Source organism: Opisthocomus hoazin, chromosome 26, assembly GCF_030867145.1.
Source record: "Opisthocomus hoazin isolate bOpiHoa1 chromosome 26, bOpiHoa1.hap1, whole genome shotgun sequence".
NCBI classification, from domain to species: domain Eukaryota; kingdom Metazoa; phylum Chordata; class Aves; order Opisthocomiformes; family Opisthocomidae; genus Opisthocomus; species Opisthocomus hoazin.
This window is the reverse complement of record NC_134439.1, coordinates 2,004,653-2,028,445: the sequence shown is the minus strand read 5'-3', so window position 1 is coordinate 2,028,445 and position 23,793 is coordinate 2,004,653. Positions and strand designations below refer to the sequence as shown.

The window sequence follows — 23,793 nt, the reverse complement described above, 5'->3', positions numbered from 1 at the left end:
GCCGGGTTCCCGGTTCCCGGGGTCCGGTCCCCCCCGCCGGCTGCCCGGGCCCGTCCCCGGCCTCCCCATGGCGGGCGGACCCCGCGGCCGCCCCGCCCCGCCCGGCCCCGCCCCCCTGAGCGCCGCTCTTGCCGGCCCGCGCGCCGCCGCCGCTGTCAGCGGAAGCCCCGCCCCTTCCGGCGCCGCCCCCGGCCCGCCGCCCGCCCCCAGCCCGGCCCGGCGGTAAGATGGCGGCGGCGGCCGAGTGCGATGTGGTCATGGCGGCGCCCGAGGGACCCGGCGAGCCCGAGAACGAGGAGGAGACGCGGAGGTAGAGCGGCTGCCGCGGGCCGGCCTCGCCCCGCCGGGCGGCGGAGGGGGCGGCCGCGTCCCTCCCGGCGGGCGGGCGGGGCCGGGCCCCCTGCGCCGGGGCCCGGCGGGCGGGTAAGGCCGGGGGAGCCGGGGGCGGCCGGGGGCTGCGGGGAGCGGGAGGGCGCCGGGGCCTGGGCGGCAGCTCCCGGGACCTGAGCGCGGGGCGGCCGCCGGTGCTCGGCAGGGCCCCTCCGGCCGGGGCAGCGGGAGCCGTGCGGGGCAGCGGGCGGGGGGCCCGGCGCCGGCCGGAGGGGCACCGGGAGGGCCGCTGCCGGGCCGGGCCCGCAGGGCAGGGGCCTTGCTCCGGGCTGGGCCCCGTCCCGCCGGGGAGCGGCGGCTGCTCCCGCCCGGGGCCCGCAGCCGGGGCCGGCCCGGGCCGGGGGTGCTGCCCAGGGCGCGGGGCTGCGCCTGCCGCCGGGTGACGCCTCAGGTCGCGGTGCCTCGGCTGGGCGCCCCACAGAGAGCAGTGGGGTGTCCCCCCGGGCTGGCCTCCGACGGCCGAGCGGCCTGGGAGCAGAAACGCCATCGCCTCTGGTGCGGGGGCACCGGCCGGTGTCCGGAGAGAGCCTTCGCCCGCCGCCGAGGACGAGGAGGAGAGGATCAGACTGTGGCGTGGAAGGGGAGGCTGGCGACCCCGACACCGAGCGCTCCCTGCGTCACCCCCCGTCCCCTTCCCCCTGTGAAACCTGCACGCAGCGGTTTTCACTGCGGGTAGCGGGCGAATGTTGGGGCAGAGCCCTGCGCTGACGCTGGTCCTGTAATTAGAGAGCTGCTTCACATCGCGGTAACGAGTTTATTTCTAGCGTGGTCTGCTCCGCCTCGCCCCGGGGAGCAGACGGTGTCGTTTCAGGCAGGCTGCGGCTCCCACCGCCGCCATTCCCGCACGTTTTCTTCCCGAGAGCGAGCGAGCTGGTTCCCAGCAGCCGCTGAGCGTTCGCTGCGGGCAGGGAGGGGGGAAGGCCCCATGTCCGGGCAGCTCCGCAGCCCCTAGCGCGGGCGCTTGGTTAGCGCCGGGGGAGCTGGCAAGGAGAGAACTATTTCTGTTCAAGGCGAGGCAGTTGCTCTAGAAAATTGCTCAGTGGATGGAATTAAACGGAGGAAACAAAACTGGAAGTGGCCTCCGAGGAGTGGTATTTTCAGAATAATACTGATGGCCTGAGGTGTTCTGTGCTGCTTGTTCACTGTCAGAAATGGAAGGCCTGAGGAGCCGCGCTGGGAAGGAGCTTGGCTTCCTGGTGATGTCATCCCAAGGAGTTAAATTAGATGTTGCTGAAGAGGCGCCTGGATGTTGTGCGTAGAATACCGACAAATTGCATGTCCTGTAAAGTTGGGAAAGCCCTGTCTGTGGGTAAGTCACTCCTTCCCCCAGGCTAGTTACATCTGGTGCTTGAGATGTTAAAAATACCCACGAGTAAAAACCACGCTGAAGGCTCCGTCACCTTCTGACGGGGACCCCTGACGCTGCCCTTCCCTCCTCCTTGCCCAGCCTCGCCGCGGCAGCGATGGGCGCGGGACCCCGCTCCGGGTGGGATGGCGTGCCTGGGGAAGGCTGAGCGGGTGCAGGGCGCAGGTGGCGGCAGCGTTTGGCCCTCGCCCTGCCCCGAGGGGAAGGTGCGGCTGCGGAGAGCGGAGGCAGGGTCACGCCTTTGTCTGGTGTCCTAAGGCCTGTGCCAGAGTTCACGGTGGTTACCGCGAAGTGCTCTTGTATGTGGCTTCACAAGGCTTCCTTTGTTGTTGTTGTTGGGCTATTACTTCTTTATCTTGCTAAAAGAGGAGTGTGTGGGTAGGAGATGATTATTCTGCTCCTAGTTATTCTCTCTGGTTGCTCAGAGCGCAGGCCTTCGCACCCCTACCTTGCTGCCACCTGGGGCGGATTTTTGCGGGGTCCGGTGCGTTAACCTCTTCTCAGCCTTGGCCCTTCCTGGCTTATGTGGGTTACTTCAGTGGCTTAATTATATCGTGTAAATTAAGGTGATAGTCATTGTATTAGGGAGAGTAGTTGGAGGCTTAATTAGGTGTCTAATGTTTGTAAAACATCTTGAAGCACGTAAGGGCTGTGCAGGCGCTGCGCACCGAAGGGCGTGCAGAGGCTGGAGTCGGATTTAGTACCGCCGTTCTGGTGCGTCCGTGCCAGCTGCTGCAAAGAAGCAGCAGAAATCAGTGAAAGCCTTTTCTGAATCCGCTGAGTCAGCATCAAAGGTTTCCACGTTCTGTACTTCTGTTTCGGAATTACCGTACAACAAGATACAGATACTTTGCCTAAGGACTCGCTTTCCTCTGACTGCGTGGTTCTGTTCTCTGGGGCTTAATAAAAATGAGGAAATTGGCAAAAGTGGAGATCTGCATTTCGGGCTGGTTGTAACTAATGCACTGAAACGGCTGAAAACATGCCAAACGGCTCGCTGGCGGGTTGTTTAAGGGACAGGAATAGAGTGTGGTCACAGGCTAAGTATTGTCTGCTGCTGCATCGCTTGTGGGGGTCCTCCGGAAGAGCGTTGATGTAACTGCATTAATTTTATCTGCTGGGTGGTGGTGCTGTTCGTGCCAGCTCCTCTGCTGGGGAGCAGCTGATGAGCAGGAGTCGAGTTGCTGTAGTGCAGTCAGGGGCTGGTCCACCCCAAAAAAAAGTCATGTTTTAATTAATTGTCGATGTTTCTAACGTATGGGGACAGTTTTTCCCCGGGCCCAGCTGGTCTGCAGGCTTGAGGTCACTGGAGTTCCGTCAGGGAGAATTTCCTCGTCGTCTTCCTAGCAGTTCTAGATTCTGTCTGCTGTGCGTGCTTAACGCTGGGCCTTTCTCCTCATTCTTCAGCACTGGAGGATGTGGAATCCTCTTAAAAAGAAATATCTTAAATCATTTGGAAAATATCATTATGAAATTATCTGCACAGAGTGTTGCTTTTACAGTGGTTTTTGCTGCAGACTTCAGATGTGTTGATGCCTCAGCAGGAAATCATCGTTAACCTCGGCGAAGCAATGAACAGGAGATTTGCCGCTCAAAGTACATCGTGCAGAAGTCGGGCAGGCTTTGGACCTCGCCTCATTTTGGGTCACTGATTATTAGCAGGACAGATGTTGCCTGGAGGGTCTCAGGTGGTGCTGAGTAGCAAGAGTCTTTGCTGTTCCCCATGGCAGTGGTTGCTTCCTGGTCAGGCTCCTCGTCAATGAATGTCGCTGGTGGTCTCCTTCCCAGGGGGTGCTGGCAGCAGCGGCTGCAGGGGCATGGTTGGTGGGTCAGCGTCCTCCTGGGACAGCCTGGAGAGGGTTCCACTCTTCTTGTCTGCTTGTGAATGGGCGCTTGAGTTTCCCAGGCTGTAAATCCAGCCTATTTTACTAATAGGTAATTACTTTATGATCTTATGATCATGTGAGGAGCAGCAGAAGCTGCTCGCATAGCTGTTTGCTGTCCCGTAAACTTGCCGAGTATTTGAATACTCTGAGTTAGGCAGTTGCTGTGTACAGTGTGGGAGGATGGTCAGTGCCTATGGTCCCAGCCTTTTTCTTGAACGAGACGTGCTTCTGTGGGGCGAATCATCTTGGAGATGCCGTGGTTTTACAGAATCACAGAATAGTAGGGGTTGGAAGGGACCTCTGTGGGTCACCCAATCCAACCCCCCTGCCAAAGCAGGGTCACCCAGAGCAGGCTGCACAGGACCTTGTCCAGGCGGGTCTTGAATATCTCCAGAGAAGGAGACTCCACAGCCTCCCTGGGCAGCCTGGGCCAGGGCTCCGTCACCCTCAGAGGGAAGAAGTTCTTCCTCGGGTTCAGATGGAGCTTCCTCTGCTCCAGTTTGTGCCCGTTGCCCCTTGTCCTGTCACTGGGCACCACTGGAAAGAGTCTGGCCCCATCCTCCTGACACCCACCCTGCAGATATTTGTAGGCATTTATAAGGTCCCCTCGCAGCCTTCTCTTCTTCAGGCTGAACAAGCCCAGTTCCCTCAACCTCTCCTTGTAGGGGAGATGCTCATGTAGTGCTTCCAGCTGGCTGGCTCCCTTCGCTCAGGCCTCTGTGGGGAAAAAAGCAGTCTCTGGCTGGTTCTAGACCTTTCCGTGGGTCCTCACGACAGCTCTGATGTGACCCTGCCAGAAATGATCGCGCCGTTGCGGTGAATTGGGTTAATGCTGAGCTCTGCCGGCGAGGTGCGTTACGTAACTGCGCAATTAAAGCTGGGGGCTCGTCGGGCTCTTTTCCCTTACGGCGGCAGGGAGACGCTTGGTTCATCTCACTGACGTCTTGTGGCGTATCCTGGGTCTTGTGGCGTATCCTGGGTCTTGTGGCGTATCCTGGGTCTTGTGGCGTATCCTGGGTCTTGTGGCGTATCCTGGGTCTTGTGGCGTATCCTGGGTCTTGTGGCGTATCCTGGGTCTTGTGGCGTATCCTGGGTCTTGTGGCGTATCCTGGGTCTTGTGGCGTATCCTGGGTCTTGTGGCGTATCCTGGGTCTTGTGGCGTATCCTGGGTCTTGTGGCGTATCCTGGGTCTTGTGGCGTATCCTGGGTCTTGTGGCGTATCCTGGGTCTTGTGGCGTATCCTGGGTCTTCTGTGTTTGAGTTTGTCTCGGGTGCTGGGGGTGTTCTGGGGTCTGCGTGGAGGGCGCCGTGGGGGTTTGTGTGCCTGCTGGATTCGATGTTGCTGCTGGCTGCTCGCGTGGGAGACCTGAGGCAGCGCTTGGCGTTGTGTTTCAGCTGGTGAGCCTTCAGACTGTCCCTGCAGAGATGTCCGTGTCCGGGCTCGGGATTTCCCTGGTCTGGGGCATGCTGTGAGTAAACGCCGCCGCGCTCGCTCTGTGCTGCAGCTGGCAGTAACCCTGCTCCCTGCGCAGTGGGGGGTGCTGGTGGGCAGAGGAACGGCCGGCGGGCTGCGTGGCCTGGTGGGCTGCGTGGCCTGGTGGGCTGCGTGGCCTGGTGGGCTGCGTGGCCTGGTGGGCTGCGTGGCCTGGTGGGCTGCGTGGGCTGGTGGGCAGAGGAACGGCCGGCGGGCTGCGTGGCCTGGTGGGCAGAGGAACGGCCGGCGGGCTGCGTGGCCTGGTGGGCTGCGTGGCCTGGTGGGCAGAGGAACGGCCGGTGGGCTGCGTGGCCTGGTGGGCAGAGGAACGGCCGGCGGGCTGCGTGGCCTGGTGGGCTGCGTGGCCTGGTGGGCAGAGGAACGGCCGGTGGGCTGCGTGGCCTGGTGGGCTGCGTGGGCTGGTGGGCAGAGGAACGGCCGGTGGGCTGCGTGGCCGGCGGGCTGCGTGGCCAGCCTTCCCTCTGCTCTCTGCCACAGCAGAGGGTGAGCACGGTATGGGTGATACATGATTTTGTGGTTTGGTTTTGGGGACCTGCGTTTGCACCTGCAGCCTTCCTCCACGTGCCAGAGACAGAAAACACAAGCGCTGCTAATGGGAGATACAGATGGGTTCCCTTCCCTCTCAATCCTCAGTCCGAGGGTGAAATCTAACCTGGAGGAAGGGTCTCCAGACCGCGCAGGGCAGCACACCGCGTGTATCTCTGTGGCCCACATAGTGTTTGACTTCTGAGTCTCGAAAGAAGAGGAGTATGTCCAGTGGCAAATATGACAGCTAATTTTAAGCTCTAGACATCTGCCTGCTGTAAACTGTATTGAGATCACCAAACTTATTTTACCCAAGCAGCTGAACAGCATCTGACAGCTGAGAATCTGGACTGGATTTCAACCAAAAAAAATGCTGGATAAAGGCACTGTATCCTGTTAAAGGAAAAGTCTCTGCAAGAATTGCTTAGAAAAGGCAGGTGTGTTCCTTTTGTCAGAGCATCCCCAAAAAAGATTGCTTGGCCAGGACAGGTTCTTGGAGCCTTCCTTAAATCCCAGATTTTTTTTCTGTCACCGTTTTGTAATGGAGGCAGGAAATGAAGTAGGAGTGAGGGTCGAGAGAGCCGGTCTGCCACCTGCTCAGGCGCTGAATTTCTGTGGTGGGTGGTGTTGCTGGGAGTGCGCGTACCTGTCTGCGCGCCGGGGCTGTGCCGGCACCCGAGGCCTGGCAGCGGCTCTGCGTACAGATCCGGGCAGTTTTCAGCAGCTTGCAGTCGGGTGCGTTGCAGGGGAGCTCTGCTTGCATCTGGTTAGGAGCTGGGGTGGGAGGGGTGGAAGCCAGATCGGCGCTGGAGCGGGGGCAGCGTGTGGAAGCTCCGAGGAGGAGGAGGAGGCAGAAGCTGTTAGGCACGCGTGGGATTGTGTCGCTGGGGCGCGGGATGGCTGCTTCTCATAGCTCCGCTGCCCGGGGAGCGAGCAGGGGCTGAGCTTGCAGCAGGGCACAGAGGGAGCCTTGTGATGGCTCCTTCTCCCACCCGGCGGGCAGCGAGCTCCTCGCGTGGTGTCCTCAGAGCCCTGCGTGTGCGAGCATCAGGGCAGGCGGCTCCTGCTTGTCATGGTGACAGGTCCTCTAGGGTGACAGGGGCCCGAGCTGGAAGAATTAGAGGTCCTGACAAATCTTGTAAGAAAAAAAAAAAATCTACTAGCTCACAGGGAGAGTCACTCCAGACAGTCCCCTCCTTGGGAGCCTGGGGCACACGCAGGCGGTGAAAGACAAGCTTCTCCCCGAGATCCTCGGTGCAGCTCTTCCCTGTCTTCTGTGTCCAGCGTGGGGAGGCCCTGAGAAGACACTAACCTCCCCTCACAAAAGAATCCATTCAGCCTGGGCCGTATTTTTAGCAAAGCCCGATTCTTCTTCAGTTTCAAAAGTAGCAAGTGGGGAGTGCAGCCTACATCAGTGCGAGCTGCAGAATGAGCTCATTCAGGCTGCAGCATCTGTTTGGGCTGAAACAATCGCCAGTGCCACCAGGAGGGCTGCGTTGCTGCTTGGCGTAGCCGGGGCCGGTGGTAAACAAGAGCTGTTTTCTCTGTGTGCTCGCTGTGTCGGTGGAGCACGACCGGGGAGAGATGCGCCTGTCCTGTGGTGGGATCTCGGACCGGCAGCCTTGCGCTTCCAGCAGCTGGCTTTGCCTTCGTGCTCCGCAGGCAGTTGGCTTTTTCTTTCACAGTCTTTTCTTGTCGTTAAGTTTTAACCCGTGTGAGCAGTAGGAATATCTGCGTAGGTCCCTTCTGCTGGTGTTCTCTGAGGCACTCTGTTAACACGGATTGATATGTCAAAGTAAATGCTTAAAAGGAAAACACACCAATAAAAGGGTAGATACCAGTAATTCTTGTGTTTGTGGGTTTTCTGTAGCATCTCGGAATACCAGTGCTTTGGGAAAGTCAGTTTTGCCGTGTATCTGTTTCCTTTCTCCCGCTTTCCGGGCCGTTCCCAGCAGTGTGCTGGCAGATGGGCTGCTCCAGCACCCAGCCCTCCCGCAGCGTCCGTTCGACGGTGCCTCCTCACAACGGGACAGGTTTCATTTCTGTGTATGATAACCAAAACTTTATTCTCTTGTTTCTGTAAACCTACTCACTGCCAAAGTTCTGGAAGTGCAGAATTGCTGATCAGTTTTTCTCCTGTATTTTGTATCTTTGATCTGTGATACTCAAAAAAGGTGGCTGTGTTTGGACACGTTTTCATCATGCAGAGTATGTCCCCTGCCACTCACGGTACCAATCCAGCAGGATGTAATGGTCTCCAGGTCTTGTGGCCGCAGGGCAGGAGGAGCCCGGAGGGTGCTGTGCGGGGGCTGGCAGAGTGCTGGCTGCTGAGGAACAGCAAGCACCTTCCTCGGGCGAGGTGCTGGTGGGGCTGGGCAGAGGAGCTACGGCCGCTTCCAGTCTCAGGCAGGCGAGTTCATCGCTTGCTGGAGTGGGTGCAGCAGTGGTGGGCTGAACGCGGGAGCTGGGACAGGACCCTTCCGAGGCAGTGGGGTGCGGGCGCTGGGACAGGACCCTTCCGAGGCAGTGGGGTGCGGGCGCTGGGACAGGACCCTTCCGAGGCAGTGGGGTGCGGGCGCTAGCTCGTTTCTTTGCCACCCTGTTACTTATTCATCTTATTTCCAGCCAGTACAGCACCGTGGCTGTGAGCTCTTTCCGCTGTTTGGCAGCAGCAGCGTTACAGCAGGGTGCGTCCCGTCCGTTGCCGGAGGGTAGCTGATGGCAAAAGTTAAAAATGAAAGTGAGGAGCGCATGGTGTGGCGTGGCCGCGGGCCCTCGGCGTGGCAGCTCCCTGTGTCTATTGTTTTGCCAGCTGGCAAACGGGGATGGCTCGGTGAAAACAACCCCTTGCATGAGGCGGTTGTGTGGGAGCGGCCAATGGCGGGCCCGCAGGAGGTGAAGAACATGTGGACTTGGTTCAACACAGTTGCCTTTGTTCCTTCTCTCGTAGCCCTGCTGAGCGCCGCTCTCGTTCGCTGCTGCGGTCCCTCTGTCTTGCTTGGGCTCCGACGCTGCCGTTGCCGAGCTGGGCCCCGGGGGCTCGGGCAGCGCTCCCCCCCTCGCCGAGGACAGGGTGCTGGAGCTCAGCCTCTCCTGGGCTGGCAGCTTCGCAGCGACGGCAGCTGCCAGTAGATAAATGCATTTCTTGTGTAAGGATCTGATCTTTAGGTACTGCCAAAATAAAAATGCCAAGTGGTGGTCGACTCTTACCAAGCCCGCTCTGCGCCCGCGGGCTGTGGGTTTGGCAGCTTCCTGAAATGCAGTACTAGTGGGCAGGCTTCCCTTCAGTTGTTATTTTACACACTGAAAGAGGCTTCTCGTTACGGTACGTTCTACCAGTACGTCTGCTATAGTAAGAGCACCTTTTCCACGCTTTGAGCGTGTTGTAGCTACAGCCTTCAGTGAAGATAGTCAGCTCCTGTCCTGCTAGGTTTGTTAAGAGTGTGATTTATGAAAGACAAAAATCTGTGCTTCCTCTGGGCAAAACCCAGTCCTGTAACGTGCCCAAAGCTGCATCTATTTTTGGAGAATTTTGTAAAGGTATACAGAAATATAGAGGTGGGTCATTTGCCTTATACTTTCTGCAATAGATGAGCCTGAATTTTTAAGGATAAATATTATCTGGGTGTTTATGGTACCTAGTAGACTGGAGACTGGCTCTGACTCAGGCCTTTGGCCGTTGCAGTAGTGTTGCCAGACACAGAAATAAAGCTCCACAGCCCCGAGAGCGACTGAACAAACAGCTGATGCGTACGCTGGAGGTGGATGGAGGTATCTACATGTAAGAAGTCCTGTGACTCTTCACTCTCTAGTCCTCTGTTCTCTGATTTGTCTTGCTTTTATTTACCCTGGGTTTCCCCATATATAGCTTTCCTGCAGCAAGTGGTGGAAAGAGACACCTTCACTTGGATCCTGCTTTCAGGAAAGTGCTGAAGCCCAACATTTCAGCCCAGCCTGGAGCTGACCCGGGTTAGAGCCCGCAGGGGCAGCTCTGCTCTGGCAGACTGGCGGTCACCCAGCTATTTTAGCTGCCTTGGCTTCTGCTTCATTGCTTCAGCAAGCGCTACGTTCAGATCGGTTGGTAGTCGTCCAAGAGGAACACGGTGACTTGTAATAATCAACTGGGCTCCCCAGTTCAAGAAAGATGAGGAGCTACTGGAGAGAGTCCAGCGGAGGGCTACGAGGATGGTGAGGGGACTGGAGCATCTCGCCTACGAGGAGAGGCTGAGGGAGCTGGGCTTGTTCAGCCTGGAGAAGAGAAGGCTGCGAGGGGACCTTATAAATGCCTACAAATATCTGAAGGGTGGGTGTCAGGAGGATGGGGCCAAGCTCTTTTCAGGGGTGCCCAGCGACAGGACAAGGGGCAATGGGCACAAACTGAGGCACAGGAGGTTCCGTCTGAACATGAGGAAGAACTTCTTCCCTCTGAGGGTGACGGAGCCCTGGAACAGGCTGCCCAGGGAGGCTGTGGAGTCTCCTTCTCTGGAGATATTCCAGCCCCGCCTGGACAAGGTCCTGTGCAGCCTGCTGTAGGTGACCCTGCTTCGGCAGGGGGGTTGGACTGGGTGACCCACAGAGGTCCCTTCCAACCCCTACTATTCTGTGATTCTGTGTAACTTCAACTGTGCTGCTTGTGATCCAGCCCTTTGCCCCGTGCGGGTGGCCCCCGCGGCTGGGCTGCTCTGCTGAAGATCGCTCGTTGTTGGAGGAGAGAGTAGCTGGGGCTCGCAGATACGCTGCGTCCCTGGTGGGATGTGCAGGATGGAGCCTGAGCTGGTCTTGGTCTGATGGTTAGAATTTGGCTTTGTCTGGGGCCAGAGTTCTAGCTGGGCAAGTGCTTTGGAGAGTGGACAGACAGTGTCTGTCTCTCTGGCTACAGCAGCGGAGTCCCAAAAGCACGATGCAAGTCTTGACTGCCGGATCTTAGAGAAGGGTGATGCTTCCTTGAGTTGGCCTCATAGTTTTCACATGTTAAACAGTCTAGGAGAGGAAGCAAGTGAATTATATCCCTGAATTTAATTCAGTGAAGCTGAATTAAACTTCAACACCATGGTACAAGTTCCGTCTCAGGCTGCTTATCTAAAATGGTGAAGGTAGATGGGAGGAGAGAAGGGTTGAATTTCCTTCAGGGTAAACTTTGCTTTCAAGAGTTTAAGGGAAGCTGCTTTAAACCATATGTTGTGTGTTTTTAAATGTCCTAAAGTGTCTCTGCAAATGCTTGCTCTTGAGTGCGAGGACTATTTCTGGACCTGTTGCCAAGGCAGTGGCAAGCTTCTGCTGGAGACTTGCACCCTTATTTCTCCTCGGTTTAGCTGTCTTTTGAATGCAGAAATTGTTCTTGGCCCTGTTTCTTAAGTATGTGAGACTATTCCCAAAAGATTGACAGCAGGGGCAGGCTGTTTGGTTAGCCCTGTGCCCAGCTGGGAGTTCGCGGGGCTCGAAGACGCAAGTGCAGCTGAGACTGAAAGGAGGGTGCTCGAAGGTGGCTTTGGCCTGCTGGTGCGTTCCTGGAGTGTTCAGCTAGGTCATATCCCTCAGCATCCCTTGCGTGGCCCTGATCAAGTGATGAAGGGTCCGAGAGCCAGCGGGACATGAGGCGTGCTGTTTTCTCCTGGGCTATGTGTACAGAGGAGGTCTCGCAGCAACCAGCTACGAGCGTTTTGGAGCGCTGAAGGGTTGTACTGAGACTGCTTGGGGATCAGATGCTCGGTCGTGGTCAGAACCTGTTCTGATGCTCAATTCCTCTTAAAATGTGGTGTTTTCCTTCCTTTCAGAGAAGCAGAATCATTCAAGGAACAAGGAAACGCGTACTATGCCAAGAAAGATTACAATGAAGCGTACAACTATTACACAAAAGCCATAGGTGAGGACGGCTGGTGAGAACATGAATCTTTGCTGAATACCGTGTCTAAAGATCAAAGCTGGTTATTGATTTAAAATGCACCAGCAGGGTTTCCAACAGTACGTGCTGGATGAGAACTTTTTGCCTGCTTTAATTACCTTGCGAAATTTCACCAGGTTTGTAACACAAGTCAGTGCCGGTGTGGGTGATGGCAGCAGTTCCGTGTTTCTCTTCCAGCCAAGATATTCTTGACATGAAACCTGTCCAGCTTTCCCTCTGATGCGGGGCCGGCAGTGCTGCCAGACTGAGCACCCTGGTTCTGTAGGAGTTAATTCCCATGTAGAGTGTGGGGAGCAATGGTTTTATGACTTGCTATTCAAAACAGCTGCTTGACCACGGTGCGTCAGCTGAAGCCACTCAGCTGACGTTATAAATTGGGATGGAATGTGAGGTTTTAATCCAGCCGTGGCTTTTTAATGTGTTCTAAAAGTTGTATAGCTGCTTGCATCACACTAACAGTGAGTGCTCTTACGTCTTCTCCAGATACCTGTCCTAATAATGCCAGTTATTACGGTAACAGAGCCGCCACGCTGATGATGTTGGGGCGATTCCGAGAGGCACTGGGAGATGCTCAGCAGTCTGTCAGATTGGATGATAGCTTTGTAAGGGTATGTGGAAGACTTCGTATTTCCTATTCCTGTCTCAATACCTTTGTCTCCACCCATTGCAGCTCTTGCAGCCCCCTTTTCACTGTCTTCTCAGGGCCATCTACGGGAAGGGAAGTGCCATCTTTCCCTAGGGAATGCCATGGCTGCCAGCCGCTGCTTTCAGCGAGTTTTAGAGCTGGATCATAAGAATACCCAGGCGCAGCAAGAGGTAAGACATTCTTAAAATTTAAATATTCCCAGTAGATGGGGCAGTCAAAGGAATTGGATTGAACTGGTGAGCCTTTTGCTTTGAATTTGCAAGGTGGAATCACAGTCATCATTAGTAATGACTGTTTGCACGCTGTGAGGTAATGGAAAAATGAGATGCTGTCAAAGTCTCTATATCTGTTTTCAAGTAGACGGTCAGGTTGTGTAGTTACTTTTGTGTGTGATTGTCTCTTAGCAGAAAAGCGTGGAGGCTAAGCTGGTGTTTCACCCAGCACTCCAGAGGAGAAATGGTAAATGGTGGTAAGGGAGCACGGAAATGGGTGATGCAGTATGTGGAAGGCTGCTGCCACTTGTGGATCTGATTCACAGGGTGCATTTTCCTGGGCTACCAGTTAGGTCACTTGATTTCAAACTGATTTTAATGCTGACAAAAGTATTCATGTAATCTGCATTATTGTTCCATGGTCTGCAATAGTTTTTGCTCTGACGCTTCAGGAGTTGGCTGCTGAAGTGCTGCTTGATGGTGTTTCAGAGCAGTGGCCGTCCTGCAACGCTTGCTGTGTTCTCCTGTCTTTCAGCTGAAGAACGCCAGTACTGTGCTGGAGTATGAAAAAATAGCTGAAGTGGATTTTGAGAAACGGGATTTCAGGAAGGTGAGCTTAACTTGATTGTTTCCTGTAGCATTACGAACTGACGTGTTTTACCTGTCCAGCTCTGCCTGGTGCCTGTCCAGTTTCCCTGCGTACCGGTAGCTGGGCCTCGTGGGGGGGGCTGTACAACGTACTTGTGCTGTTGGAGCAGGGCTGTCTTGTGAACTGTAGTAGTTGTGAAAATGGCAGAGCTCTCTTAGCACTGAACGAATGAAAAGTGAAGTGGGTGACTGGCTCGGGCTGAATATCCTCTATTACTGTTTGCTTTGCAGGGTGAGTGGAACCATGAATGAGCTGTTTGATACAGATTTTGTCAGCAGCAGCATTCGATCACGCTTTGCTCCTAAAATGCATATCCAGGATTCTTCTTTCTCAACTCTTTAATTAAGAGAAAAAAAAAAAAGGCAGCCTATGTGCCAGTATTATAGTGAGGGTCATTGAAGGAGGAATGCAGATCTGCACGGGGCATTCTCTGTCACTGTTTCTGAATCTTTCTGCTCAAGGGCTGTAACAGGATGCAGCTGGTACTGACCTGATACAACAAGAAATGACAGCATGAAGTCTGAAAAGCACCAAGCACTTCTCATGCAAGTTCAGTGGATGCATGTAGGGCCCAGGAAAGAGATTGTCCAGCACATTAAGCTCACTGTTCAGGTCACTGACTCTCAGGCTAAGCTCCAGGTTTTGGAAGGGTAAATCCCAGCTGTGTATCACCTGGTTATGAGGAGCAAACGGGATGTGTGCTCTGTCTGGATTTCATGTGTAGGAATTGCCCTGCCTGCATTGCATGTTCTGGGCTTTGGCATCTGTCCCTTCACTTCTGTCTCACCCCGCTGGGGAGGCTTGCATGAAATGTCATCTTTGTTTCTGGAGAGCTGCTCTTGCTCCTTCCTCACCCAGAAGCCATTGGCTTCTCAGTCTGGAGTACAGCGCTTCCCACAGCGGGCAATCGTGATGTCACGGGCTGGGGAAGCAGATGAACCTTGGTGGAACAATGACCCTGTTCTCATGCAGATGTGCCCACCAGAGAGGCTGAGATGGAAAAGACCTATTAGATCACCCTGCCCATTGCAGGCAGAGCAGTGTAAGATCAGTCCTGGCACTGTACTTGTTTTGTCTTGTCTAGTCCAAAGTGTCTCAGTCTATTGGATTTCTGTCTTTCCCACTTGTCTTTATAATGCAGCAAATAGGGGCAGAATTATCTTCCTTGGTTTTTTTTCTTTAGGGCCTACAATTTCAGAAGAGTTAAAGGGATGGACCTTCTACAGGTGTCCCTTGAATTTTCCATCTAGCGCTGTGTCATAGTAACGTAGCCAGTGCCGCAGACCTTTGTATGCAAAGCCCTTTAAAAGACAAAGCAAAAAGCCTGCACTTGAGGAAAACTTTCAAATTAAATGTGTCTCCAGCAGCAGAAGAATCAGGTGTCTGCACGCTTCTCTTCCTGTTCAAAGGCAAATACGAAATCTCAAGTGTGGTAATGGCGCAGCCTTTCAGACTAGGCCTTTGGCTATTTGCTTTGCTCACCTCTGTGTTTTTCTCACACCAGGTTGTATTTTGCATGGATCGTGCTTTGGAGTTTGCTCCTGCTTGTCACCGGTTCAAAATCCTCAAGGCTGAATGTTTAGCGTTGTTGGGTCGCTACCCAGAAGCACAGTCCGTAGCAAGGTGAGCGGCCGAAGGTCTGGAGCTGGAGTCACAACTGGGGGCATGGTCTGGCTTCTGCTTGTTTTCCACAGCCCGAAAGGAGTGAGGGGATATAAACAAGACAGTCGTTAATGCAAATTGTGATGAGGAGTGCATGAATCTGTCCCCTTTAAAGTGAAGTTTACCGGGAAACTGTTCAGACTCGGTTAATAACCAGCGGTCTTGCTTGAGCAAGTTCCCATACTTCTTGTGTGTCCGTACCACAGACTTGGTAAAACAACTCCGCATCTCAGCGGAGGAGCAGCGCTTTTGGAGATCAGAAGGAAACTGCAATAGGGAAACATTTTGTTTTTTTTAATGTGTCTATTACAGTGACATCCTACGAATGGACTCCACAAATGCAGACGCTCTGTATGTCCGTGGTCTCTGCCTTTACTACGAGGACTGTATTGAGAAGGCAGTGCAGTTCTTTGTCCAGGCGCTCAGAATGGCTCCTGACCACGAGAAAGCATGTCTTGCCTGCCGTGTAAGTTGTGGGTGCTGGGGATGGGACTGCAAAATTACCAGGATTTTTTTTTTTAACCAAACACCTAACTTGGTTCTGCTGGGTCGATCCCTTCTCCCTCCCTCGACATGGTCATTGCCCAGCTCTCCAGTAGCAAGTGGTGTGTCCACCCTTCCCAGAGACAGCGGCTGCTGCTTCAGCTGGAACTGAGTTGCTAGAAGCTCTTTCTCGGAAGACTGTGATACTTTGACGACTGCCTCCCTTTCCTTCTTCTTTGTTCCTTGATCAGATATAGGAGCAATAAAACTAGGTCTGCCAGTTCTAAAAGCTTCTGACTTTCAGATTCAATATTAGTGCCTGCAGGTTGACTTGCATGTAAACACTGTTCCTTGCATATTGCTCCTTCCCTCATTTCTATTCTGCTGTAGTTCGCTGACTGACTTTAAATCTGTTGACTTGTATAAGCTCTCAAAGTGAAGTTCCAGTCCTTTTTTTTTTTTTAAATCCAGAAATTTACTTCACTTCCATGTTCTTATCTTAAACATTAGGCAACCTTTGTTCCTGCGGAGGATGCCTGTGACTGGCACGGGCTGTTCCTTAGCGCTTCTCTTGGGGGAAAGGCAAAATGCTGGCAGCTCCTTTCAGCTTCTGTGCAAGGCTGTGACTTCTGTACCCTGTAATGGTGTCTGAAACCAAATTGTAACAGTAATGTCTGAGGACATTGAAGAGCTACTGGAGAGAGTCCAGCGGAGGGCTACAAGGGCTACAAGGATGGTGAGGGGACTGGAACATCTCTCCTACGAGGAGAGGCTGAGGGAGCTGGGCTTGTTCAGCCTGAAGGAGAGAAGGCTGCGAGGGGACCTAATATATACTTACAAATATCTGCAGGGTGGGTGTCAGGAGGATGGGCCAAGCTCTTTTCAGTGGTGCCCAGCGACAGGACAAGGGGCAGTGGGCACAAACTGAAGCAGAGGAAGCTCCAGCTGAACCCGAGGAAGAACTTCTTCCCTCTGAGGGTGACGGAGCCCTGGCCCAGGCTGCCCAGGGAGGCTGTGGAGTCTCCTTCTCTGGAGATATTCAAGCCCTGCCTGGACAAGGTCCTCTGCAGCCTGCTGTAGGTGACCCTGCTTCGGCAGGAGGGTTGGACTAGATGACCCACAGAGGGCCCTTCCAACCCTGACCATTCTGTGATTCTGTGACCCTCACCCAGCAAAAGAAGGTGCTCAGTACCCCGGAACCGCTTACCTAGTGTCCTTATTCAGGGTATGTTTTCTTTCAGAATGCCAAAGCACTTAAAGCAAAGAAAGAAGATGGGAATAAAGCGTTCAAAGAAGGAAACTACAAACTAGCATATGAACTGTACACAGAGGCACTAGGAATAGATCCAAATAACATAAAAACAAATGCCAAACTCTACTGCAACCGGGGGACAGTTAATTCAAAGGTAAGAAATGGTCACCTGGCAGGTAGTCTTTCATGCTCCTGACCATGTAGTTTATAAGTTGCAAATCAGTTATTCTGGATGGCATAGGCTTCTCTGGCGGCTGGGGCAGCTGGATCTTTCTAGTGCTGTAGGCAATGTTTCAGGTTTTTGTGCTTGCACAATGATTGGGTCTGTTCCAAACAGCCGACAAAGTTGACTCCTGAAGAAAAAATACTCGAATATTTGGGCTGCACAGAGTGGGAGGGAGAGGAGGAATGTAGTTTGGCCGTATTTTAATCAGCATAAAGGCATCCTTATTTGTTTCCTTCACGGTAATGGGGAGCTATCTTTTATTTTCTTATTCTTCTTGTAGATCATCTGTCTTGTTTTGTTCTTTGAGCTAAAAGAAATTACCTAATGTAAAAACCCTGGACACTTTTTCCAGGTTTGCAGTTGCATTTTAGTCCTGCACGATCCAGAGAAAGAGTCAGTTGTGTGACAGTGCTTCCAGTTTCACCCGGCGTTTCCTCTAGGCTTGTCCCCTCCCCAGCTGTCTGCGTGGTGGTGCCTGTGCTGCCAGCGGCCGGGCTTTTCCGCACCCCGCTGGGTCAAGAGGCAGAGGCTGGTCTCAAACCCGGGAAATGGGATGAGCTGGAGGCAGCAGCAGTGGATATCTTAGAGTTGTTTGTGTCTGAAAACAAACTATGCTGCTTTTTTAAAAAAAAAAAAAAGAAGTAATTTAAATATTTTAAAGTTTGTTTTCCTGTCTGGGAATTAGTTTGGACACAGAGTAACTTGGTTTTCAGCTCACTCTCAGGAACACCCTTGTTTCTGAATGCGTTTCTTAGAGCAGCACCACGTAGTTCTGCTACTCCACTAGCCAAGCTTCTAATTTTTCCCTAGGGAACAAAAGCTCTGTGCTCTGGGGGGACTGGAAAGTGTTTCCTAGACGCAGACACAGAGTGAGACTTTGGAAGATGCTTTACAAGTTTTCAGTTGTCTAAAACAGTAATGCTGCTTAGCAGATTGGGATTGACCGCGCTTCTGTCTGACGTTGTAGCTTAGGAAACTTGAAGAAGCGATAGACGACTGCACGAATGCGGTAAAACTGGATGACACGTATATCAAAGCGTACTTGAGGAGAGCACAGTGGTAAGTAGATCTTTATAATGGAGGTGCTGAGCAGGCTGGTGTGTAAGAACCCCCTCCCTACAGCACCGAGCGACAGGGATGAGAGATCTGAAGCTGAACTGAGTGGAAGGTTCTGTCTGAAGGAGCCCTGACTTTGTTCCTCGTCCTCGTGCCGGCGAGGAGACGGGGAAGCTCTGCGTAGTCTGTCCTGCCTGCGGGGATCCGAGACTGCCTGTCGATTGTTGTATTCAGGCAGGATTTGTTCTAAAGCTTCACTTACTGTGCTGATAATGTGCGATGTTCTGTCCCAGAGAGCTCCCTCCTCTCGAGCTTTTTCGAAAAGGGCTCCAGTGGGTGAGAGGCCTTATCCTGGCAGAGCTGGTCACGCTTCCAGCAAGCTGGATTTCAAAACGGGATGCTGTGCTTCGAGAAGGGAGATGGGTACGGTCACAGCTGGTATCGCAGCCACAGATCATACCACAGCGTAGCGCCGTGAGGCTGAGCGAGCTACACAGAGCGTGTTCGAGTCTGTCTCCGTTGTAGCTTGGCACCAACCAGGGAAGTAGTCAAGGCTCCCTTCTGGCTACAGATTTGTCTGCTGCTTTCCTCAGTACTGATTATTCCTCAGTTTGTGTCCAAGCTGCCTAGGTTATAGATGAACCAGTACCGTTATTGCAGCCTGCCTGTTGGGCACTTGTTTTAATTTACAACCTTCAGTGTTTTCTCAAGCTCCAGCTCAGTAATTGCCAAATTACAGTAGCAGTTAATATGTGAGTAAGGCTGAAATGCCAACAGAGGGGCACACGTCCCTCTGCTTGAGGTGCCGAGATTGTCACCTCTAACCAGCATTGCTAGTGTGCAGCTCTGCACCAGCTTCCTTGAAATCTGGCTGGCTGGTATTAGTTCCTGCGGCTGGATAGAGTAATTATCAGATCGTTAAAATAGAACTTGTGCTGCCAAGTGAGATTGCAGTCTCTACTTGGAGCCCAAAGTACAGGTTCCTGTGCCAGGATTTCCCACAAACAGCAGATGCCTGGGCTTCCAGTCAGCCCTGCAGTGACCCTCTGTGGGTTCCTCTAATGGTTGCTCTGTCTGCGGTCCCGTGTGTTTTCCTTCATTCATATCCATCCAGAAAGCTTGTACCTGAGCCGCTTTTTGGCATTTGCTGTGAAGTACACCTTGGCCACCATTGTTTCTTTCCACAGTTACATGGACACAGAACAGTATGAAGATGCTGTAAGAGACTACGAAAAGGTTTATCAGACAGAAAAGACAAAAGGTGAGCGTATCAGCATTCTTCTTCTGGGCGTGTTCCCCTTCAGTGGCGGCTTTTTCCTTGTTGCTTCCATTTGCTGTTTCCCACCACAATATGCTCTGATTTGCTGTCTTTTACCCCAGCCAGCACAATATGGAAAAGTCCTCAGAAGCGCTCTGAAATGCTGTTCTCAGAATCTGGTTTCTCTCCCAGCACTGAATGCTGAGAGGATATTTAGCTTGTAGCCGAAGCAATACGCCAGATTCAGAGGATCTGGTGATAGTTCTCTTTCTTCACTGCCGTCTTACTTTTTTAGTAGCCTGAAATGGAATGGGCAGAGTAACCTTAGTCCTCGTGGTTCACTGGTTTAATAGCCCTGAGATGTTTACCTGCATTTGAAAACAGCCTGAAGTGGACAGTGAGTGTAGATCCAAGGGGGTCGGTTAATTGTGGCACTTGAGTCCTTCAGCCCAGGTCATCTCAACCTGCTGGTCTTCAGCCTCTTTCAGAGCGGGAGGCTGTGCCTGACACTAAAGCCGCTTTCCTTTGGCGTTGCACTTCTTTCTAGAACACAAGCAGCTTCTAAAGAACGCACAGGTGGAGCTGAAAAAGAGCAAACGGAAAGACTACTATAAAATCCTTGGGGTTGACAAAAATGCCTCTGAAGATGAGATCAAGAAAGCTTACAGGAAAAGAGCACTAATGCATCATCCAGGTACCCAGAAACAGTCCGTTATTAGAGCACGTGTTGTTGCTTTGCTCCCCTTGCTCCATGCACGTGCCCTGTGCAACCGCCACGCAGAGGCAGGAATAATACAAGAGAGGGAATTTCTGGAGAAATAGCTTTTCTGACCCCGCAAATCTAAAATATGTGCTGTGACAGTGGCTGGGAACGTGTAGGATTTTCCATTTACATCAGAAACTAGAAGCTTCTTCCCTGCTCATTTTTGTATGCCTAGACCGACACAGTGGGGCAAGTGCAGAAGTACAGAAGGAAGAGGAGAAGAAATTTAAGGAGGTTGGTGAAGCCTTTACCATCCTGTCAGATCCCAAGAAGAAGGCCCGCTATGACAGCGGCCAGGATCTAGAAGAGGATGGATTGAACACGGGAGGTGAGTGTTGCTTATGATGTTGTTCTGCTGTGGCAGCTTTTGAAAAGATTGGACCATTTAGAGTCTGCCTTCTCCTCTGAAGCAGCCTAGCAGTTCTTTACCCCCATTTGTAAGAATTCTGTGAATTGACTGGGTCTGGTCTCTGAAAGCATTTGAATGCAGATCTCCACCGAGTGTTTCAAGTTGTGAACAGCCTAGGCTACGTGGTGGATGCTATCCCTGATGGCGCTGGTAAGCAGCTGTCATTAGGCAGAAGTCTTTCACAGGAACTGTAAAATCGCATCCTAGAAAGGTTGTAAGTCCCTAAATTCTGCTTATCCAAAATTCTTTGGTTGCCCCTGTGACTGGAATTCTCTGACAGCTATTACTCTTACCTGATTGCTGCTGCTGTTGGTGGCCCTGTACCCTGATGCTGAGTAGCAGAGCCCAGACACAGCAAGCTGTTCCCAGCTCTTGGTCCATTTGTAAAATGCTCTCTGGGCCCTCAGTGAAGTGACAGCTTCTGAACTGTGAAAAACGTGACGGGCTGTTTCACTTCAGCTCGTAACTTCCTCTTCTTCCCTGTAGAGTTCGATGCAAATAATATCTTCAAGGCCTTCTTTGGTGGGCCAGGTGGCTTCAGTTTTGAAGGTAGGTGGAAGTGTTCTCCTCGCAGCTTTGGAACCGTGAGTACACAAATCACTCGACGGGACAGCGGAGTTTCCCAGGGTGGAGCGTTTGACTTTTCTACATAAAAGCATCTGAGAGCTCTTGGAAAGTTGTGTCCACACAGCATCCCAGCTGATGGCTGGCTCCGGTGCTTTTGTGTTCAAAAGCAACAAAACGCAGGGATTCCCTTTTCAGGAAGCGTGCGTAGGCTTTGCCCAGCTCCGTGGTGCTTTGCTGCGTAGCAGTATTGCCCGTACCTTGGGTACAGCAACAGCAGGCGATTCGTGGGGGAAGCGCTTTGCGTCGGTGTCGCACAGCGCTCTGCTCTGGTTTCATGGCCCCTGAGGGCCTCTGCCCGCCGGCGTTCGGGGTGGCCGGGGCAGGGAAGGAGCTGTTGCTCAGTGGCCCTGCGAAGCTCAGGCTTTCTGCCCGCGCCTCGGAGCAGGGCGGCCGTCAGCAGCACGGAGCGAGCTCTCGGCGCTCGCTGGTGTCGGTGTACCCTCAGGGCAGGCTGTGGCCCGAAGGGCTTGCTTTCAGTGAATTTTGAGAAGTCTTGCACGCTTCATGTGCTGCTTACCGCCAGCCTTGTAAATCTGCCTCCTCCACCCGTGTTATCGGTAGGCCGCTCTTTGGCTGGGTGGGAGTTGCTGCTGGAAGTGCACAGCAAAGATCTCCTCTCGCCTGCCTGCTCGGACGGGCTGGGTTGAGCTAAGTGCTGGTGTCCGGCTGCTGCAGCAGGTAGTTAGCTGTGTCGTCTTTGAATTTTGAAAGTGCTAATGTCTTTCATTTTCTTTTTCAGCTTCTGGGCCTGGAAATTTCTTTTTCCAGTTTGGCTAAAAAAAAAACAACAAACCCACACATACTGATCTGCTTATTTTAACCTCGAATACGGACATACTTAGACTCCTTCCTTCATCATGTCTCGTTGTACTTAGAGCAGTTTCAGTTTTCTCGGTTGGAGGCCTCTGTTTTGTGTGCTGTTGTGTGTGAAGAGGAAACCAGCTCGGGGAGGGGAAGGCTTGTGAATTTTGTTTTATTGTTAACTTTATTAAAAAAGCAAAAAATAAAGCTTTGAATCTTTTGGTCCCTCCATGCTGGCCCGTACTTTCAGACTGTTCCTGCTCCTCAGCAGAGAGAATTTCCCCAAAGTCCTCCCAGAATCTCCACTTGGAAGCGGGTGAAGTGGTCTCCTGTTTTGTTGTGGCCGGCTCCAAGGTGCAGCATGGCTGGGGGCTGCGATACCTTGTACGGGATCGTAATCTGAAAATATTGCCAAGATTCAAGCAGCTTTCACACAGTTTTTACCTGCCAGCTGGGTTTTTTGTCTTTTTTTTTGCCATGATTCTACGAGAACGGTACACTTGGGCATGAATAAGTGATAATGTGTGAGCTTAACAATTTTGTATCGGAGAAATGCTTCTCTGGATTGAAAAGAGCAGCGTATGTGGGGATTCCCTGATGCAGCTGGAATTAAGGGCTCTCCGTTTCCGCCCCAAGAGCTGTCCGGTTTCAGGGAATATTGAATTTGCTCTGGGCTGAATTTCTTCACTGTACTTATTTTAATAGCTTGAACATTTAATATTTGTGCTAAAACTTGATTTTATTTTTTTTTTTGAGCTTGGTGTTTGATTTCATGTTACTGATCCATAACGTGGATGAGCTCTTCCTAGCTCTGAAGAACTGCAAAGTAATATCCAGGCTGATGACTGCGAGCGGTCATGGTGTGCGTGCAGCAGCGTGCTCTCGTCGCGTTTGCAGGAGCTGTGCAGGTGCGTTAAACTAGTCAAGTAGTTTTCAACTAGAAGTGGTTTACTAGTCCAAAGAAGCAAGGAAATGCACAGTGGAACGCTGGGCTGGCAGTCTGTCGCTTGCTTCTCTTGCACAGTGTCAGGACGAGAGCTGTGGGGCCGAGCTCCGGGCCCGGAGCGGCCGTCCGGCGGTGGCAGTGACGCGGCTTGGCGGCGCGGCCAGGGAACGCGGGCGCCGGCGGAGCTTTTGCCAGGAGTGCGGCGTTACAGCAGGATCTCCGCTGAGAGAGGACGCTGCTTCCACGGCGTCCCCTCTTTGCTAGAGAACGAGGAGCCGCCTGGACGCGGTGCTCTGCGGGGTTGGTGCTGTCTGCGCCGGGGCCGGGAGCGCAGCGCGTGGCGTGGCCGCAGCCCCGCGGGCGGGCTGGCCGCCAAGGGGGCTGGGGGACCGCGCGGGGCCCGGCGGCGATGCTGCACGCCGGGTGCTGGCCCATGGCGCGTCGGGCCTGGCTGGGGCAGCGGCTGTGCGTGCCGCTGCGGCGGGGCTCTCCCGGAGACGCCTGGCACCAGCTTCTGTGCGATACCCGATTGACGTCCTTACTGCAGGAGCAGAGCCTGCAGTGAGTGCATCGCATGCAGCGATTACTTTGCTGACATCTTTGTCTTCCTTCCGCCGGAGGGCTGTCCTCGTCCCGCGCCGGGGGACAGGCTGCTGGGCGGCGGCGCGGCGTTCCCGGCGTCGGCGTCGTGGTGCGGCCACGTGCTCTCAGAACTCTTGACAATCTGCTTTCACAGAGGGAAGATCTAAGGGCTTCAATTCTAGTACTGCAGAATAAAGGAAGTATTTTATAACTCACTTGAACGACAGCTTTTAAAATGAGCCAATGTTAAGTAATATTTCCAAAAACAGACTCTACAACATTTATTCTCATGTCCTTCGCACCAGTGTAGCGTGAGGGACTTCTCCGGATTGCGCTGAGAGCAAAACAAGGTCCCAGCGTCTTTCAGGCTCTGAAGCGGTGAATACCTGGGAACGGGGGCACTGCTCTGTGCACGTCCATACTCCTCCGGTTCTCGGGGTGCTTCTCAGAGTTTAGGGGACTTGTTGCAGTGTGGCATTCGGGATTCATGGTGTCTTGTCCTGTGTGTGTTGATGTTACTGTACAGTTTGGACTTTTCTCAGTCTCTTATCACCGTGCAGAGGCGTGTCCTGCGTTTGTCCGTGGTTTTTATTATTCTTTCCCCCTCCCCCAGGTCCGTACGACAGGCTTCCTCCTCTCCAAGCTTTGCATGAGACC

At 53.3% G+C, this 23,793-nt stretch overlaps 1 protein-coding gene across 1 annotated transcript; it reads left to right on the top strand.

The window, feature by feature from the left end:
• Window positions 1-173: 173 nt before the first annotated feature.
• Window positions 174-21,837, top strand: DNAJC7 (DnaJ heat shock protein family (Hsp40) member C7). Its single transcript, XM_075443636.1, has 14 exons — window positions 174-310; window positions 11,437-11,525; window positions 12,048-12,172; window positions 12,267-12,380; window positions 12,958-13,032; window positions 14,576-14,694; window positions 15,046-15,199; window positions 16,458-16,622; window positions 17,662-17,753; window positions 18,938-19,011; window positions 19,556-19,702; window positions 19,947-20,099; window positions 20,667-20,729; window positions 21,547-21,837. Exons 1-14 carry the CDS (start codon window positions 228-230, stop codon window positions 21,582-21,584), a joined length of 1,491 nt encoding a protein of 496 aa, XP_075299751.1. The 5' UTR covers window positions 174-227; the 3' UTR covers window positions 21,585-21,837.
• Window positions 21,838-23,793: the final 1,956 nt, after the last annotated feature.

Bases quoted from the DNA above. Each gene is read 5' to 3' on its own strand.
- DNAJC7 (XM_075443636.1), top strand. From the start codon at position 228: ATGGCGGCGGCGGCCGAGTGCGATGTGGTCATGGCGGCGCCCGAGGGA. The intron at 311-11,436 runs GTAGAGCGGCTG...CCTTCCTTTCAG, and splicing joins AACGAGGAGGAGACGCGGAG to AGAAGCAGAATCATTCAAGG. The intron at 19,012-19,555 runs GTGAGCGTATCA...ACTTCTTTCTAG, and splicing joins TCAGACAGAAAAGACAAAAG to AACACAAGCAGCTTCTAAAG.